The following is a 15697-nucleotide window of genomic DNA, read 5'->3' as shown; positions in this document are numbered from 1 at the left end:
AGTTTAAGAAATAAATGCCATGCAATTAAACTATATAAATTTTTTCTGTTCCCTCCTATCCGTGGCACCATGAATATCTGTGAGAGCATTCTGACCTGATGAATTGAATTTGTTACTGTTTGTAAAATGCAATGTGAAACAGATTTTGTAGGAGGTCAGTTCCTTGAGTGTTGAATCATTAGTCAATGACAAGACATGCTCTGATGCATCTTCCGTATTTCTGTAATGTTTCCAACACAGCATCAATCATTCAGAACAGAAGCACCTGTAGACAGAAAAGCAGTAAACATTACATTTTCCCAAGTCAGAAATGCAAAGCTTGGGCAAAGACACTGTAAGGTCATCTACAGGAGATGGAAAAGACTGAGAATTCTAGGTTTCCTTTTGGGGGATACTAAGTCCTAGTTAGGACTATTAAATCTAAATTCACAATCACAATCAACATTAGATGAAGTCATCCTTCCCCAAGCCTCCCTAACCAAACCTATTGGCATGACCTGAGTACCTCCATGCAACCGAGAACAGGTGTGGTTCTCCGAGTCTGCCCACGCCTGGAGTACTTTGGCTTACTTGCATGAACTGCTAACCCTTCGTGTTGCTGAGACGGCTCGCTCCAATCTGGTCAAGAGGAATTCCAAATCGTCTCTTAGGCAGCTCAACCACTTTCCTGCATGGGAAAAACAAAGAAAGAAGGAGGTTAGGAACTGGGCAAAGACATCATAGGAATAATCAAAATGTTGTTGCATCTTTGATTCCTCCATTCATCCCACTCACAACTTTGTTGTTCAGACAGAACAGTTGCACAGCAGCAGCTGAAGATGAGAGTGTTTGAAAATAGGATGCTTCACTTCTCTTAAAAATGAAGGCAGGCAAGAGTTGCAACCTGTTTACAGACAGGCTGATATTGATCCACTACCCCTGTTTATACTTAGCAACAAGCAAATAATTTCATAGGTTACCTGCTATTCATAAAAGAAAGAAGCATTGCATGTATATAAGGATATTGTTCCACGCGTAGTATTATACACTTTAGGTGACCCCTTAGCCTGAATCTTCGAAATCTCCTATTTAATTGTGGTTAGGATGAGCAAGGAGGTAGGGAAGTATTCCACACTAACAGAAGGGACAAGTCAGAGGAATCCTAGCAGGATTTTCCTAAGGGGTATCCTGCAGTGCACTGTTCACAAAACCGAGTAGTAACAACCCTCTTGATGAGTTTGAAAGTATTAGGTTTTTTTCCGTATGTTACATTGCCTGATAACTTGATGAATAAGGGCTTGGGGAAAGATGTGAGAGAAGTTGTAGGCAGGAGTATTTTATTATTTAAAAAAGAATGTTCCCAGTCAGAATTCCAGCTTTTAATAATAAAATGGAATTCAGCATTTTTGAGCATTTGTTTCATCAGCAGAAGTTTTATTTTAATTTATTGTGTAAATGGTGAGGTTTTCTGCAGCTGAGAATAACCTTGACTTTCATCCTCGAATGTTCTTGTCAATGAAATGCAGGGCAAAGAGGAGCCCTGGAAATGAACTCTTCTCTGTATTGGTCCTTGTCAAGGAAAATAAATAAAAAGTATTTTTGTTCTTTAAGTTGGCAAATGCAAACTATCAGGAGACCATGCTACAGTGCACCTGAGTCTACCTTGATGTGCTAGTACTGCCATGCTGTGTATATCCCTCTGGAATGATCTGTTTAGTCCATGATCTCCAAGCAGCATCCTTTCCTCAGACCACTCAGGCACGCACTGAAGCCTGGAGGCATCAGTCCAGCAGCAACAGCACATTTCATGCTGTCTCTTTTCTAGATGCTTTTCAGAGGAGGTCAAGAAAAGGTCCTATAGCGTACCACATGTAGGGAGCACCAAATCTTCATGCTGGAGCAGCTAGAGAACATAGCAAATGAACAGGATGCCAATGCTATAGCCCTCACTTTCCTTTCCTCAAAAACCTACATTATCTTGCTCTGCCAGAAAGAAGAAGCACTTTTGCACTAATCCAAGTAAAGCGAAGTGGCTCAGGGCTGATTCTCCATTTGTTGCCTCAAAGGAAGAACATCATGCCCCCTTCCTCCCCCCCACAAAGTGTAGGCACAAGCTAGGGGGAGTGAGGGGGACCATGGAGGAAGCTTGGGCTGCTGCAGTCTTAACAAGCCTGATACGATAAAAAGGGAAATTAATTTCCCACACTGCTTTATGTGGGGGAGGGGGATTCCTGCATAAGTAGTTGCAATACCATCATGGTCTGGAGTCAAACAGAGAAAGAAACCTAAAATCCTATCGCCGTGAAAGGCTGAGCAGTCTGGTAGGGAGGTTCTGCAGCTGAGCTTCCCCTCTTGTGGCCATCTGGAGCCATGGCAGGACAATCACTGCTTCCTTCACAGACCGTTTGCTCAATTTTCCTGTTCCAAACGAGATTATGCTTTCAAAATTTTCTAAATAAGTGCTGACAAGCAAGATTAGGATCTATGCCCTCCTGTAGCTGGTGGATGCCACAACAGTGGTGTTAAGAGGGCCTGCATTTCATTTGCTCTCTCCCGAAACCTTCTGTTGTGTTGCCATGTACTACATGCACTGTATTCATACAGGGGGTAAATCTGTTTTTTATGCTTCAAAAGTCATTATCTACAGTCTCTAAAGGTCAGACTCTCAGCTGGTGCAGTGGTAGGCTGTTATCCAATTCGTGCACCACAACAACAGGGGTGCCCAGTCCTCTGTTTTACTCCTGCAAGTGCAGCAGCCTCTGTTTGCCTGTTGCCACCTAAAGGTAGGGCCTTTCTACTGTTTCGTGGTACTCATCTGATCCGCAATCTGCGCTGAAAGCAGTATCTGACTATCAATGGAGTGATCAAGGCAGCTCAGACAGTTCTAATGTGTAGATCAATCCCAAACGCAGAAGCTAATCAGGTCTCTGAAAGTCATAATCTCAAAGCAAAACTGTGCTGATGATGTTGGAAAGGGAGGAATTTTGTGCAGTGTGTCACTCACTTGCATGATCTCTTTATTTGATTTCAGAGATAAGCTGCTAGAAAATTTGGATAGTTTTCTGTTGAATTTCCCTTTTCCATGTTTTTTTTTTCTTCTATTGTGTGTAGAATGGAACAAGTTTTCCATCCAGAAAGCACACGACAAACTGGGATTACCATATATTTTTTCCAAAAAGGCACTGCAAGTTCAAAAGTGACTAGTATTTGTTCCCCTCAAGAGGGAAAACCTGCTAAAAACACAAAGAATGAGTGATTTTGATCTCATGCAGAGTTATATGGGCAAAAAAGTCCTACTTGAGGTTTTGAAATTTTTCTACTTTATCACTTTTGGCTGCAGTCAAAAACTCCTAGTAGCAGATTGGGTGGGTAAGTGGAAAAACAACAAGAAAATATTGCAAAACTGTTCTTGAAAAAAAAAAAAAACTCTTGTAATGTTGACTGACTCCAGTGAATACTTTCCATTTCCAGATCAAATTTTAAGCATGTCATTAAATGCTTTGTGGCATTGGGGATTCCATCCAAAAGAAGACAGTTACCAGAAGAAGGAAGGGAACAGGACAGTTTAGCTCTTTCAGATATGGTGAACAGCCTCTTTACCTTTGCCCCAAACTCACTGGCTTTCCTCAGACATATCAATCATCATTCCTTAGCCCTCATAGTTATAAACATGCATACCTTCCAGCATGTACTGTGAAGGTATCAGGCCCAAATATTAACAAATCCGTCATGGAACAGAACAGCTGTATTGATTAAACCTGGCTCATCAGGAGCAGATCTAGATCCTGAAGCTTTTTTCTTGGAGGCTCATTCTATAATGTGTCTTCCGATATTCGTATTGTGTTTTTCATCTTTCTATTCAAGATGTGCATTACAATACCTCTCTTCATCCTGGTTTTGGGAACACTTAGCCCTGTCCCTTTGTTTTTTAGCCTCAGATACATTTTTGCAGTAAATAATCTCATGATCAAAAAGGCAGTTTTATACTGAAGGACAGTTTACATGCTTGGAAAGGAGTGTACTAGAAAAATACATGTCCTTGAATGTTCCAGTTAGTTGGATGGCACTGTGGGGATAAATGAACCACAGCATGTATTACTCATCACAGCTGAAGAATTATACATTGTGAAGAGTGATTTCTGAAGAAATTCTGGTACCCTCATAGAAGGCACCTCACAACTGGCCAGTGAATTTTCTAGTGGCTAAAAATGAACCATTCGTATCCAGGATAACCTACCAACAGATGCCTTCTCCCAGCTTCATCACTGTTAGGAGCCATCAAAGAACTTACCTCTGTTTGCCTTTTGTATCCATAGAGCTCGAAGAAATCCTGTCTATTGGGGAGCCAAATCCCGGGAAACTTCTCTTTGTCTTGGTCTCAGTCACCTCATTCTCCAGAGACACTAGCTCATCAAGAAGGAACAGCTTGGCTGATAGGTCAGTGGCTGACTTCTCTTCGCTGGTAGTGGGACGTGCTCCCATGCCCAGTGCATTGGAAAGCTCCAAAGACTGCAAAAGAAAGGAGGGATGTTTGCTTGCTGCTGAAGTTCCAGAAAAATTATTTCAATCGGTGTCAAAGCAACAGTTCTATAAATACAAAATCACTAAGACACTAAACCTGGGCCAATGTTTTAAAGCAAAATTTCTTCTGTGAAACTTAGTCATTTTCCAATCACAGCAGGTTGCCATGAAAGGTTGAAATATTTTTTTGATAGACTTGAACTCCCCTTCACTATTATTGCAAATATTATCAAAATAAATATCAAAATTTTTGATTTCACAAAGCCTGTATTTTGTGAGCCAGCCCACTATCCCTATCTTAACAGTGTGGTAAGCATCACTTCTCGCATGAGCTGAGTAATTCCACCTTTTAAAAAAATGCAATAGCCATTACCAGACTCTGATATCCATTCTGATATTTTTCAGGAAACTGATTTTCATTTTTTAAGTGCATGCTAATAAATAGTAATGAAAATCTATGCAGTATTTTCCATTCGAAGTCAACAAATAATTATTTGTTATGACAAAAAATATCCCAAGATCAACTTGCTCAGCACTGACATTCAAAGAATTGTATTACACAGTAACAGTATGTGAAGAGGAGGAAAGTAAAGAACAGTATACTGACTTTACACAGAATTTTGAACCTTATTTATGACATTAAGCTTAAGACCTTAACAAAATAAATAAGCTCTACTTAGCCATCCAGAATAGCTGAGAATATTGGGGTTTATCAATACAGAAATGAGACACATCAAATCAAAGTGAAATATATGCTTTGCAAATAACAGAAAAATATAGGACAGCAGCTACTGTATGAATGTAGCTGTTAAATTCATTCTCCTCTCTTTGAACCAAGTGTTTAGCTTCTTGCTCAACTTAATCTCCATGGAATTAAATAAAAAAAAATTTCTAAGCAAAACTTTTATGAGATGCCTTAAACCTGACTTTCCTCTATCTTTACAAGCATGCCACTATCTTTCTTACTCATATACAGTGTGATTAGTACTAATGTAAAGGAAGCCATCACATGGATAATGTAATATGCTTATATCTACTGTGGTCCACACCATAGTTGTAGTGGTGACATCTCACTACTGGTGGGTGGCATAACCAGTGTCAGTGTGTATAAAAGGAAACTGTGACCTTGACATAAGGAGGATCAACTGACAACAATAATCACAATAACGACATGGTATTGTTAATATTTTTGTAAGGGATCTCATATTGCCCTCTAACTTTTTCTGTGAGCCTCGAGGGCCATTTAGTGGTCTTTTCCATTCATTTTCAGGGCTATAAAACTGTTAACAAAGGTTTGCAACAAAATTGTGCCTTTAAAGAACAATGAACTCTCCCCTCTGGTTAGTGGGGATAAATATCTACAACAATGCTCGAACTGGAAAGTAAAAATATCCCCTGTTCTTGAGTACTGTATGCAGTTCTATTTACTTAATCTTAAAAAGAATATAATAGAATTGTAGAAAGTAAAGAGACAGCTAAAAAGATAATCAGATGTAGGCAACGGTTTCCCTATGATGAACCACTGAACAAAGCACAACTTCACAGAAGAGCCAAGAAATGAACGAAGGGGGAATACAGTGGAGGGTTTATAAATTTATGTAAAGCAAGGAGATAAATAAAGACTAACTTTTTTTTTTATTATAAGAGCTCCTCAATTCTTCACCCAGTGAAGTCACCAGGTGGTGAATTTAAAATAAATACAAGCAGCTAATTTTTAAACACAGTATATCGATAAAGTGGAATGCATTGCCAAATGAGGTCATGGATACCAAAAGTTTAAACAGTTTCAAAGACAAATACAGGCCCCTTCAGCAGCTAAAAAAATGCACTGGTCCCATCTGGATCAGGAAGTTCCTGAAGATGTCCTGTTCTTATATTCTCTTCACAAACATCCACCATTGGTCATTGATAGAAACAGGGTACCAGGTCTTTGTGATATCAGAAGAGCTGCTGCTGTGGGATTGATGTGGAGAGTGGGTATTATTCTGCATAATCAGGGCATGCTCACTTGAAAACAGACAGCAAGGTAGAAGGGTCCATCAGTATTCTGCAGTATGCATTTAACTTCTAAGCTGAGCTTAAAAATCTGTGTAAAGACCCTACGGCCAAATAGTGCTGCTTTGATTAACTTTTCGATCCTTGACTTTCATGACATGAAACCGTTACAAAAGTATCTTTGCTGCCACATCTGTTTTATGTCAAGATGACAAGAAAAAAAGAAAAAAAAAGAATTCACTAGAAGTATTTGCAGGTGCAATTACTGCATATCTTAGTGGATAAAATACAAGACATGAGTTCTGCCATTTCATCTACAGGTTTTCTTTGCAAGCTTAGGCAAGTTACTGCTCCTTTCCTCTCCTGGTCTCTTCTCTGTCTCCTTCAACAAGGTTTTATGCAGGGTGTCTTCTCTCAATGCTCTTGTTATGGATCCTGAAAACCGAAGATGACTCATGCTATTATTTGCCTTTTAAGGAGAAGAATTGAATTCTTTTCAATGTTAGTTGAGTTTGTTTTCCCCATCCCTGAAGTTCTCTATCCCAAGTCACTGGACAATGTTTTAACATACAGAAATCCCAGAGTGTTTCAGGAGAGACTGTGTGAATCCAGGCAGCATTTCATTCTGTCAGCCCTCTCAGAGCCATGCAATTTGCATCACTCCTTTCATTGCAGAAGTTGTCCTGCTCCAGCTTTGCCCTTGAAGAGTCAATACTTGTTCACTTTTTGGTGCTGTTTGGAGAGCGCGGTATCTTCCACACTCTGTGGCTAGGAGCTTCCCTAAGAAGACAGGGGTTATGTGGTAACCATCAGGAACATTCACCTACCTCTGGAGCTGCCTCAGCTAGGAGCATTGAGCTAGACTGCCACTGCAGCAGGGTAATCACAAGGGCCAAATGCACCACGATCAGCTGAAACTGCAGCATCTGCAAAGGAGAACGATCTTTTAATAGCTCCATAGCCACATTCCTAGAGGAGAAAGAGAGAGTAGGTGGCAAATACCAGTGAGGGTCTTTACAGGCTGATGGTGGAGAGACAAAGAGGAGAACATTTATCTCCAAAGACCAAAGCAAGCAGGAAGACTCTGTTCTCATGGCTGTTAACACATTTTATCATACAAAGTCACTGTGTAAAAAAAACAGGTAGTGCTAGATGAGTGACCTTCACCTCTGCGTGCAGAATCAGCTCCCTCCTCTTTACCCCACTCTTTTGTCCTCTAATGGCCCCCAAAATCTTTTAATTCCTTTCTGCACAATGGGCCAGTCCTTGCATAAGCAGGAGAAGTAATGATGCAAACTTGCATTAAGACCCGATGAACTAGATAGTCATTTATAAGCAGGGAGAGTTTGTTTGTCTCACAACTCCCCAGGCTGACCTTCACCTCCCCACATGCCAGGCAGCTGCCCTAAAGCTGTTACAGAAATCACAGATCTCCCCAGCAGCATTTTTAAAGTAAGGCTGAATTTCACAGGCCCCCGATCCTGATGGTGTGAATTAGCAGTAGCCACAAGTGCAGACCCCTTGGAATCTTGGAGGAAAGTCATATGGCTCCCATATCTTGGGAAAGTTTATACGGAAATCCATTGCTTAGACATATCCTTCAAACCATGTACCACAGTTACAGAACTGCAGGTGCCTGCAGAGCCCTTAAGTCAAGCAAAGAGGTTTAAGTTTTGGCAAGATCAGGAAGCTGCAGGGATTTCTTGGGTCATGGATTTCGACTGCACTCTTTAAGCCCTTTTCTAGATCTAGCTGGCAGAGCTTAATGTGCCTCTGACTTCACCACGTGGGAGTCTTTCAACTGATGTTAATAAGAACTAGGCTGTGGCCTCTAGTGCCAAAGAAATCTGCTAATTTACTGATTAGTCTGTTACCAGGTCCAGCCCCAGAGTATAATTCAAGTCTGATTCTGCCATTCTTTGCTGACGCTCCTCTTGGCAAAAGCAAAAATAGAAAGGATGTATAAATACATTTATATGATGTATGATAGTTGTTTTATCCTCTGCTTAGCAAATCTCCCATAAGATCAGGCAAAAAACATATGGCAAAAAATATTTGGCTTTGCACTTTTTCCCACACTACAAAAGAGAGAAGCCATAAAAGCGCTTGGAATCCAGTTTTAAAAAGTGAAGATACAACATTTGTACTCATTACTCTGTTTCTTGCCTTGGCTTTTTCAATACATTCTACATACACTTCTGTTATTTGGTTACCCCGTTATGTATCTGCTTTGTATTGTTCATGAGGCATCAGTAGTGAAGAAGAACGCTGCTGGTTATTCCGTAAGTGTCAAGCAGACTAAGTCCACTGGAATCAAAGAACAAAGACAAAGCAGCAAACCAGGTTGTACCAGTGTCTCTCAGTCCAGTAGTGACAGCCCTTAATGCCAGACAAGCGTCTGTCCTGGTGTTTTTAGGCCTATAGCCTTCCACAATGTATATTTTTGTATGTGGCTGTGCATTGAAATTTGAAGTAGTAGTCTACCACCTCCACAGATAACCACATCCTGATTATTTGGATACAGGGACATAAAAATAAATGGCAAGGTTAAAAACACATGTTTATTATGGTCTAAGGGTTGTGCTGGTATTCATTCATCCCAAAGACCAAAGAGCTAAAAATAGCAGCTGGTAGACTAATAAAAATAAACATTAACGCACCTGCAACACAAAAGACATTTGATTAACCAGTCAGAACTTGATGCCAGTGAAATTAGAAGCAGAGGAAATTTTAAGAACTTAAAGCTTGGCTCTATTTCCCATGGAAATCAGTAACCAAGAAGCAATGTCACTGGTTTAAAGAGAAGCAAAACTAAGTCCGGAAGATCCTGTTGTGCTGATTTTTGCATGCTGTAGTGACCAAGGTGGGAGAAAGATGCAGGCTTGTTCTAATGGAGCAGTTTACTTCTAAAACAGTATTTTCAAAACTAAAGGCAGTAATAAGGACTATGTAAATGTAAACTGAAATTACACTGTCTTCTGCCAGCCTTGAACTTAGCTGGCCACCTTCAGCAATGTCATAGGATCTTATTTATTAAAATCAGTTGCTGCTTCTACTGCTTTAGCTCATCTCTTGCAATTGTGCAAGCAGAACTGCCCTGCCAGAAGGGGTGTTTGCAAATGCATGTTCCCCTCCTAGCCACATATCTGGCTATTGCTTCACCCCATGCACATTTTACCTTGTCCCCTTCTGAGAGAGACCTGAAATCAGGCTTGACTGTATTTGTTACTGGAAGAGAATGAGCAAAGCTCTGACAACCACATAGACCATTGCAAGATACACCCATGCCACCTGGACTGAAATTCCTGCCTTCTTACTCATTCTGAAAAGCTATTTATCACCAATTTTACAGAGATAGGTCAAGGAACTGGGGTATTATTCCGTGTCTCCAGTATCTCGGGGTCTGGCCTGGTGTTATCGGGTATAAAATATGGCTCACCTTTCGCTAAATGTAGTTGCAAGTCTGAAATTCAGACAGATTTATGTGTTTCAATGATATTTTAGCTCAAAATGTGTCAAAACACAAATTCCTCATATAATTAGGCATCTTTGTTACAAGTCCAATTAAAATACAATTAAAGATAAAACAGAGAACATTATTCTGCCTTATCAAAGTGGGATAAACTTTCAAAACTTTTTCTTAGGAATCTGTGCAGAGCCGTTTTCCAACAAGAGATCATAAGAAAGCAAAATTCTTTACCAAACACAAACTGTTCAGTCTCCAACATGAAACCAAAGGACTTAAAAATATATTTTTCTTTAGAGGAAAAAAACAAAAAACAAAATTACATCCTGAAGATAAGTGAGCTGAACAAACCCCAGATAGTGTGTAATTCATCACCAAACTCCAAACCCGTTGCCTGTCAAAAACGGTAACAGCTGTCATTGTTCTTACCCATTTGAACTATCATATTTCACATTACTGTGGAAATTAGTCCACTAGTATAAATCACAAGAGCTTTATTTTTCTTGCTGGCCTGTTAGCAAGAGAACTGAGGCAAGACATCATGCCTTGCACAGTAATCTTTCACTTCTGCTGCCACTATATATTGAGGACTGCTCTGCTAGTTCTAGCAACACCAGTATGGGACATGTCCAAGCTCACCTGCAAATGCCGACCTTGCTCTTGAAATGTGCATGATGTAGCTTAGCCCAGACCCCCAGGGTCTTTGAGGTGCATGCTCCTGAATAGAGCTGATGCAGGGCCAGGGCCTGACTGCCCCATGGGCACCGAGAAGCTCCTGGCAGCATCTAGTAGGAATCCAGTCCTACTGTGTGAGCACAGGGATGGCAATGGACAGCCTCCATTACCTCTTAGTCATGAGGGTCTCATACCATGCAAACTCCAAACAGTTGAGGGAAATCACAGATGTGTCTGCAAGCCAGTTACTGATGCCACTGTCATAAAACTATCCACTGTCATACAAGAGAAAATTAATTGCTGCTACCAGTCTTAATTAAATGTATCATCAAGTCTTACCATTGGCCTCACTGGGCATTGGATGTGGCATCTGATGGGAATCTACCTTACGGCCCACAAAGTTATGATGATTGAGCATCTCAACAAAAGAACAACTTAGACATAGCTGTATGTAAAGCTCTGAGGATAAGTCTGCTCCTGCTGAAGCCAGTGCTAAATTTGCCCTACTTTTGGATTCTCTGAGCATATTCATAACCACAAAACCAAAATATGCCCATACCAGCAGTCTTAGTGATTTCAGAAACTCCTAAGGGACCTTTTTAATCTCAAGTGTAACTTTCTAGCTATGGAAATACCAAAGAAGAGGGGAAAAAATCAAAACAAACCCCAAACTCAGAAAAAAGTAGAATCCAGAAATAGGTTAGACTAGTATTTTCATTCTCATCCCACAGATGAGATATAGAGCACTTCTTATATAGTGCCTTCTAAAAAGGCACTATGTAGGATACTGAAGCAAGGTATTGAAGGATGGGGCTTTGTGGCAAAATGAAATGTAAGCAGTCAGTGCCAGGCACTTTATGTTATTCTGCAGTATGTTTAGATTTTTAAGCCATGTCATATGTTTTTTTAGATACACGGTATAGACACTGTAACTTCTACACTGAAAATTTCTCCCAATTTTCAGCTTCCCAACTATGTAGATAAATAGCTGCTGGTAAGGTATGTCTGATGTAACCAGAAAGAATTTAAAATTCATAAACTTATGCAAGAGGCTTAAGAAAGGCTAGTGATTTTGAGGAAATGTCTAGGTATTTGGGCATCCCAAATGGAATACTTTGTCTAGCATATGATATTTCAAGGACAGGCATGTTCTACTTCCTGCAAATGAAGTTCCTTAAACATTTCTCCAGAAGGCACCTCAGATTAGTCATCACTTTTGCAAGTTTTCACTTCAATGATTTCATTAACAATATAACGTTGTATAATGTTACACTAACAATAAGATTTCCAGTGCTTGGTCCTAACTACTTGTATTTTCATACCATCATGATGATTATCCTAGCCTACCTTTTCCTGCTGTTTCTATTATAAGTGCTGATCCAGCTATTGATAGTTAAGCTACTGGAAGAAGCAGATGTGGTCAGAGGATGCCCAAGTTTACAACTGTTCCTACCATCCTTACTGAGATAAAACCCATGAATTCAATGATGGCTTAGTCACTGCAGGGCCTGAATAGACTCTGCATTAATCCTACTCACCAAACATTCAATATTTGTGGGAGAAGAACATGAATCACGCTGCTCATATGAAGAAAGGCTGAAAATGTGGCACCACAGTGTGGCATCACAGTTCCCATGCAGAGTACAGAAAGGATAAAAATACTTTTGCTGCAAGATGACCACAGCCCTGTTGGTGAATATTTGCTTAATGGAAATGAGTATGAATCAGGAAAAATTTAACTGAAATTAGAGTGCCACAAGTTGGAAAGCAGTAAGGGAAAAATAGTCATGGTCCTCACTTCTCCATTTGAATAAAGTGTGCTCAACCAAATGGCTACGCAGAACGAACGAGGACATCTTTCCTTAGAACTAGCAGGAAAGAGACAGGTTGAACATCTTGCAAAACTCAGAAAAATCTGTTACTAGGTATAATAAATAAATAAATAAAGACATAACAAAATGATTTTAGCAGCAGATTTTAGCAATTAAAACCCCCGACTAGTTTCAAGACTATAAAATTAGGAGACCAAGAAGCAGGAGACACAAAAAAAAAAGATAAAATACATCCAGAAGCCTAAGGATTATTAAAGAAGTAGGTTGTTACAAGGTATAAGAAAATAGATCTTAATGAGAAGAGCTTATTTCCACCTTTCCTAAGTGAGATAATTGAGCAAGCTACAGTAATCTTGGTATGCACCATGGAAAACAAAAACATCATTGATAACAAACTCTCAACCATAAATCATTTATGTATCTACTGACTGAACAAGCCAGCTTTTCTTAACGTTCCTAATCACTTTTGCATTTACTTTTCTTCCTTCATCTTTATCATGAGAACCAAAAACTATTCATTGTAAATGTTGTCTCTAGTATTTAAAACAAAAATTAGATATCTTTAAATAAGCAATCAAAATCAAGAAATATATTATGTTTTTCTACATTTAGTGAAAGAAAAAATCTCCACTCCTAATAACAGTGGAGTGGTAAATGGAAGTTCTTCATGCGTGGTATGAAGAATATAACATATTCTGATAATATCAATGAAAAGACTTAGGCCACTTAAATGCCAGTTAAAATATACTTCTATTACAAAGATATGCCTTTAATATTAGCTCTTAAGAGACATGAATGGCACTAGAATTTGTTAATAAGTGAATCATATATTAATGCTGATTTACTGGATAAACACTTCTAAATCTTTTGATCAAGGATATTAATAGAAGAATAGTCAACTGCTTGGTGAAGATACATTGCAAATGGAAATTAGAGATAAATCTGCTTCTTTGGGTTGACTAAAAAGAAAAGGAAAGTTACAACCAGTTACAATCTTTGTCAGAATCCATAAGGAGAGTTCTCACAACTGTTGTAAGGTTCAAATTTTTGAATTTGATGGGTAAAAACCCCAGAGGGGTACACTTATCATTCACTCAAAGAGTAAAAACCAAGCCCTAACCACTGAAATCAATGTGGATGGTATTTACAAATACCAAAGAACACCTGTTCCATGCAGTTATATTTTGCAGATATCCTATCATTTAAACCATAGCTTTGTTTGGTTTTGTCCTTTTGCCTGTTTTTCATCATGACATTCAAAGAATTTTATAAGAAAAGTATGCTGAGCTGCATTTTGAGTGCAGGAGAGCAGAGACTTAGATAAACATAGGTACTCTGCCCTAGACTGACTAAGTAGACAGTGGGCAGGGTCACAAAATGTCCTCATGGTTCCCCTGTTTCAGCTCTCTGCACTACCACGGGAGGACTGTCATTTCATATTGGAAAGCCAAGCAAAGAAACACTAAAGGCAGTATTTGCTTGTGCTTCAAAAACTAGTGGGATATGAACTCTACAGTAGCATCTGGACATCTAACCCAAAGGTTATTCACATGTATTTACTTGTATGACTCCAGTCTGAGAGGCAAAAAAGAGAGAGTGAAATAGTTTTGAACCCAGAATGGAGAAATAACAATGACTATCACTGCATCAGAGACTGCTTTCATTTACAGTGGTACGCAGCTGAAGTAACCAGATCACTGGATAGTGATAATTTTTCTGTTAGTGGAGGAATGTTATTTCAGGATTATGCTGTTGCTGCAGGAATGTGACAGAATCTGGCCCAACATTTATCTAATATGGGATATAATAAAACTCTCTTGTACATCTACAAATTAATGGAAAAATATCTCCCTAGTTCAATTGTTTATCTTGTGTTTTACAACATATTACATGCAGCAAACATGTCTACATGTATGGCATTCAGTAAAGCAAAGAAACTATTCTGTCATAGTTCTTCAGGTTATTTTGAGAAGTAGCATGCATTTAAAAGTAACATATACTGAGGAAAATCCGTAAGATTAAAATAAGAAGAAGAATAGGCAGCAGTTTACATCTTCAAAGCACTGCAAAAGCATGAAAGCAACTAGGCACTTTTGTAAAATGCAGTGACACATTTTGTTTAAATGCTGGCTGATTAGTTAAAGAATGTAAGTTTCCACTGAATGTTATTAGTTCAGTTTTAGTACCAAAAGTACTAGGTGATAGACATCTTACTATCTTAATCTCAAACTGGAAAAAGGAGCTGTAATTTTGCCTTCAGACATGGACATGTGCATACTTTGTGCATGCCTGTTAATTTTAAAAATTAGAAAAAAATAGAAAGAAGCAAGCACCCAGGGGAAGAAACTTCTGTAAAGAAAACACACAAAACATCCCAAACCCACCTCTGTCCTCACTCATCTTACCTTGCCTTGGACACAAGCAACTCCAACCTTAATGGTCCTGCTATGTTCTTCCCCCTAACTTATCCCTAACGTTCAGCTTTCTTTCAGAGTTTTTATAGTCTCTGCTGTAGGCTACAAACTCCAATCCCTGCTTTTGCTTTCTCTTACATCATTTCTAAAGATTTTCCACAGATCCTTGCCCTAAACCTTTCTGCCTTGCACTCTCACACACATACTTGTCTCATGCTTGTTATATTTATTGCTCTGATCAAGATGATTAGGTTATAATTAAAGGTCTAAGGTACTTTTTTTCTTTCAGATAATCAGAGAGCCCTGGGAGTAGAAAGATTTTCAGTAGCATCACCATTCCTCTAAACTCTTTCTTCTGCAAGCTGCAGTAGAGAAAGCTGACATCTTTATATATATATATATATATTTATATATATACACACACACACACACACTGTATTTCTTTAGGATAACAGAAATAACTTCAGAGAGACAACATTTACCTTAGGAAGAAATGAATTAGTGACTTTTTAGTAGACAAACAGTATTGTAAGATAAGCAGTAGAAATGGAATGTGTTTCATAAAGTAGTCACAAGAACTTAAGTCTTTCAGACACTTTGTCATTTCAGTTATTGAAACTATTGTAAAGCATGAGCTTTGGAAGTATCTTAACTAGGCAGTATCAGAGTACCCATTTCTTTTTCTGTTTACCTGTATACTAGAATGAATCTGTCTTCTGCCCCTTTTTCCTCAGTTCTCAAGTGATTTACACAGCAATTGTACTCATTTTTAGGTCTAAAATCCCAACCTGTCCAAACTTCTTAATAGTTTATTT

At 39.0% G+C, this 15697-nt stretch overlaps 1 protein-coding gene across 1 annotated transcript; it reads right to left on the bottom strand.

The window, feature by feature from the left end:
* OSTN (osteocrin) lies at positions 1-15014 on the bottom strand. The gene is made up of 5 exons (XM_026093516.2): positions 14874-15014; positions 7323-7421; positions 4271-4488; positions 571-667; positions 1-265 (listed from the first exon to the last, which is right to left on the bottom strand). Exons 2-4 carry the CDS (start codon positions 7419-7421, stop codon positions 583-585), a joined length of 402 nt encoding a protein of 133 aa, XP_025949301.1. The 5' UTR covers positions 14874-15014; the 3' UTR covers positions 1-265; positions 571-582.
* Positions 15015-15697: the final 683 nt, after the last annotated feature.

This window comes from Dromaius novaehollandiae, chromosome 9 (genome assembly GCF_036370855.1).
Source record: "Dromaius novaehollandiae isolate bDroNov1 chromosome 9, bDroNov1.hap1, whole genome shotgun sequence".
In the NCBI taxonomy this organism is placed as follows: Eukaryota; Metazoa; Chordata; class Aves; order Casuariiformes; family Dromaiidae; genus Dromaius; species Dromaius novaehollandiae.
The sequence above is the reverse complement of the archived record's forward strand: the minus strand, read 5'-3'. Positions and strand labels throughout refer to the sequence as shown.

Bases quoted from the DNA above. Each gene is read 5' to 3' on its own strand.
- OSTN (XM_026093516.2), bottom strand. From the start codon at position 7,421: ATGCTGCAGTTTCAGCTGATCGTGGTGCATTTGGCCCTTGTGATTACC. The intron at 4,489-7,322 runs GTAGGTGAATGT...TTTCTTTTGCAG, and splicing joins TAGCTGAGGCAGCTCCAGAG to TCTTTGGAGCTTTCCAATGC. The intron at 668-4,270 runs GTAAGTTCTTTG...TTTCCCATGCAG, and splicing joins GATACAAAAGGCAAACAGAG to GAAAGTGGTTGAGCTGCCTA.